This window comes from Poecilia formosa, unplaced genomic scaffold (assembly GCF_000485575.1).
Source record: "Poecilia formosa unplaced genomic scaffold, Poecilia_formosa-5.1.2 Scaffold710, whole genome shotgun sequence".
NCBI lineage: Eukaryota > Metazoa > Chordata > Actinopteri > Cyprinodontiformes > Poeciliidae > Poecilia > Poecilia formosa.
In genome coordinates this window covers 86,645-89,475 of record NW_006800649.1, presented here as the reverse complement: position 1 = coordinate 89,475, position 2,831 = coordinate 86,645, and the positions used below count along the sequence as shown (strand labels likewise).

At 38.9% G+C, this 2,831-nt stretch overlaps 2 protein-coding genes across 4 annotated transcripts in view; one reads left to right on the top strand and one right to left on the bottom strand.

Moving 5' to 3' along the window:
• The window catches only part of LOC103131031 (uncharacterized), a gene marked incomplete at its 5' end in the record, with an annotated part of 123,360 nt that overhangs the window by 38,036 nt on the left and 82,493 nt on the right, over positions 1 to 2,831 (bottom strand). The gene's annotated exons all lie outside the window — the stretch shown is intronic.
• Positions 1 to 2,831, top strand: part of LOC103131027 (basement membrane-specific heparan sulfate proteoglycan core protein-like) — a 64,122-nt gene that overhangs the window by 28,065 nt on the left and 33,226 nt on the right. For 2 of the 3 annotated variants that reach the window (XM_016666347.1, XM_016666346.1), the window contains exons 3-6: positions 1,014 to 1,295; positions 1,369 to 1,614; positions 1,694 to 1,867; positions 1,960 to 2,043. In XM_016666347.1, coding sequence (XP_016521833.1) covers positions 1,014 to 1,295; positions 1,369 to 1,614; positions 1,694 to 1,867; positions 1,960 to 2,043 — 786 coding nt within the window. Of the gene's footprint in view, positions 1 to 335; positions 483 to 825; positions 862 to 1,013; positions 1,296 to 1,368; positions 1,615 to 1,693; positions 1,868 to 1,959; positions 2,044 to 2,831 lie in introns of those variants that run through there. The other variant, XM_007542572.2, reaches the window with a different exon arrangement.

Sequence of the window (2,831 nt, the reverse complement as noted above, 5' to 3'; positions counted from 1 at the left end):
GGGCGGTACCGCCCATGTTGAGAAACACAGAAACAGATCTAGAGGTTAAACAATCAGATATTATCAGGGTTTATTTAATAAAATATCTTCAAATAACATTCATTACATATTAGATTAATATGGGTTGTTGATCGATGTTTTAAGATCTTGTTCAATGGGCCCTTTTTAACTTTGAGCCCCTCCAAAGGTCTCTGCACGGCCCTGGATCTCCATAACCTTCCTCTTTGTTCAGCTGTGAAAATGATTTTTGTTCAATAAAACGGTAAAGAATTATTCTGTGTTTGTTGAAAAACTTTGAACATATATTATCAATAACACATCCCTGATTAACATCCTTCCTGCCCTGCAGCCCCTCCTCTCTGCAGCAGACGGACCAGCAGCAGGAAGTAGGCGGCTCAGCCAGCCGTTCTCAGCTTCAGTGAAACATCGTCAGGTCAGATCACTGAGAAGAACAATGGAAGGAACATCTCACTGTCTGATCTGTAAGTAGACAAGTTTTAGTCTCTTTCTGCTGGATCAGCATTTCTCTCTGTCTGAGAGACACTGGAGACATTTTACTGGACGGATTTAATGATAGAATTACTGTGGGGCTGGATGAGTCTGAGTATGAAAGTGATCAGTCTAATAAATGACAGGAAATTATGTTTGGAATCAGCGCTGTATAAAAACTGAAGAAATCAATGAAGTTGATGTTTATAAATAACATCGTAATATAAAAGCAGAATTAACAAAATGAATATGAAATTGAATTTCACAACTTGAGAGTACATTATATTTGACATGTTCAGCTTTAGTTTATAATAATGTATTTTATTTATTCTCTAGTTCTGATCTTCTTTCTGAGCTGTTCAACAGATCCAGGTTGGTGAACTTCTGGTACATTAAAGAAAATACTTTACATTTTCAAAGATGTGGTTTGGATAAAAGCTACATCTGAGAATGTTATGAAAATTCTTGATTTGAATAATCATTCACTCTGATGCTTTTCAGTTTTATTAATGAAATCTCTTCAGTCTCTCCAGCTGCTCTGACTGTGAGTCCCAGCAGATCTCAGTTCTTTGAAGGAGACAAAGTTTCTCTGAGCTGTGAGGATGGAAACATCTCTGATGGATGGACTGTGTGGAGAAACAAGACTGGAGGAAACAGAACTCAGTGTGATAAAGATGGATGGGGGGAATCAGCTGGTTCTACCTGCAGCATCACCTTGTACCCACATGACTCTGGCCTGTACTGGTGTGAGTCCATGTCTGGATCCTCCAGCAGCAGCAGCAGCAGCATCCAGCTCTCTGTCTCTGGTAAGATCAGACTGTGGAGTTAGTGTTGCTGTGTGGAAATGGATGAAATGCTGTAGTTTGTCTCTGTGTTGAGGTGGATCAGTGATCCTGCAGAGTCCTGTCCTCCCTGTGATGGAGGGAGATGACGTCACTCTGAGCTGCAGAGCAAAGAGTCCAGCCCACAACCTCCCAGCTGCTTTCTATAAAGATGGCTCCTTCATTGGTGATGAAACTACTGGGAACCTGACCCTGAAACCAGTGAGGAGATCTGATGAAGGCCTCTATCACTGTTACATCAGCGGTCAGGGAGAGTCTCCATCCAGCTGGATCTCTGTGGAAGGTCAGAGGATTAAAATGTTAACTTTGGTTTTCATTAGAAATTATTTAGCAATTATTTAATAAATAAAACTTTATTTTAGAGAAACCATCAGCTGCTTCTGGTCCTCCACCCTCTCCTTCACCTCCATCATCATCACCATCTCCCTCCCAGTCTCATCCCTACATCCTCGTGTCTCTAGGATCTGTGGTTTTTGTGGTTTTTCTGCTGATTATGGCTTTGCTGGTGAGACGACGTTTTCAGAGAAAACCTGAAGGTGAGACAAACCTTTATCCATTTTCTGTTGGTTCAATAAAGTTCAACATCTGAAATAGTTTGATCTGAAAGAGAATTACATTAACATTTTAGGAAGTACAGAGGTTGGAGAGAACAATCTTGCCTCCAGTGACATCCAAGTTTCTCATCGTCGACGACAGAACAAATCAAGTCAAGGTGAAATTATGTTTCTGTTCTGGGTTTTGTTGGAAAACTAAAGTTAAAAAAGTTTTACCACTTTGGCATCTTTATTAAACACTGTGTTTTAGAAACAGAGGTTTTATTAAAGGCAGACAGTTTTGTAATTCAAGACTTGTTTAGCAACAGACAGTAGGAATTCTCTGATATCAGCAACATAAAGGAATAAACAGGAAATAAGTAATAAATATGTTGTGTTGATAATGTTTGAGGAATAAATCATATTCAGTAAAGTGAACGCTAGTGAAAAAAAATACTTTAGTATATTTCAATTCTCCCTAGGTATGCGTGTGTGTGAGTGTGTGTGCATGGTTGTTTGTCCTGTCTGTCTCTGTGTTGCCCGGCGACAGACTGGTGACCTGTCCAGGTGACCCAGCAGGACCTCTTGATTTTCAATCAGCTTTTTTGCACCAAAGAGTTAATATATAAACATGCTTACAAAAATATCCCATGAAAATCATGTTTTCACACGTGATCACATGTGAAAAAACATGTGATCACTTGTTTTCACATGGGATTCCCATTTTCCACATGTGCTTGTGATTTTTCACATGTGGTCAATCAATCAATCAATCAATATTATTTGTACAGCACATTTCAGCAGCAAGGCATTTCAAAGTGCGTTACATAGTTAAAAACAGAAACACAGAGTCATGCAACACTAAATAAACAGTGAAAAAGGAGAAGAAAAAGAAATTAAATAGATAAAAAGTAAAGATAAAAACATCAAAGACATCAAACCCACTCTAATCCTAATTTAGCCATAA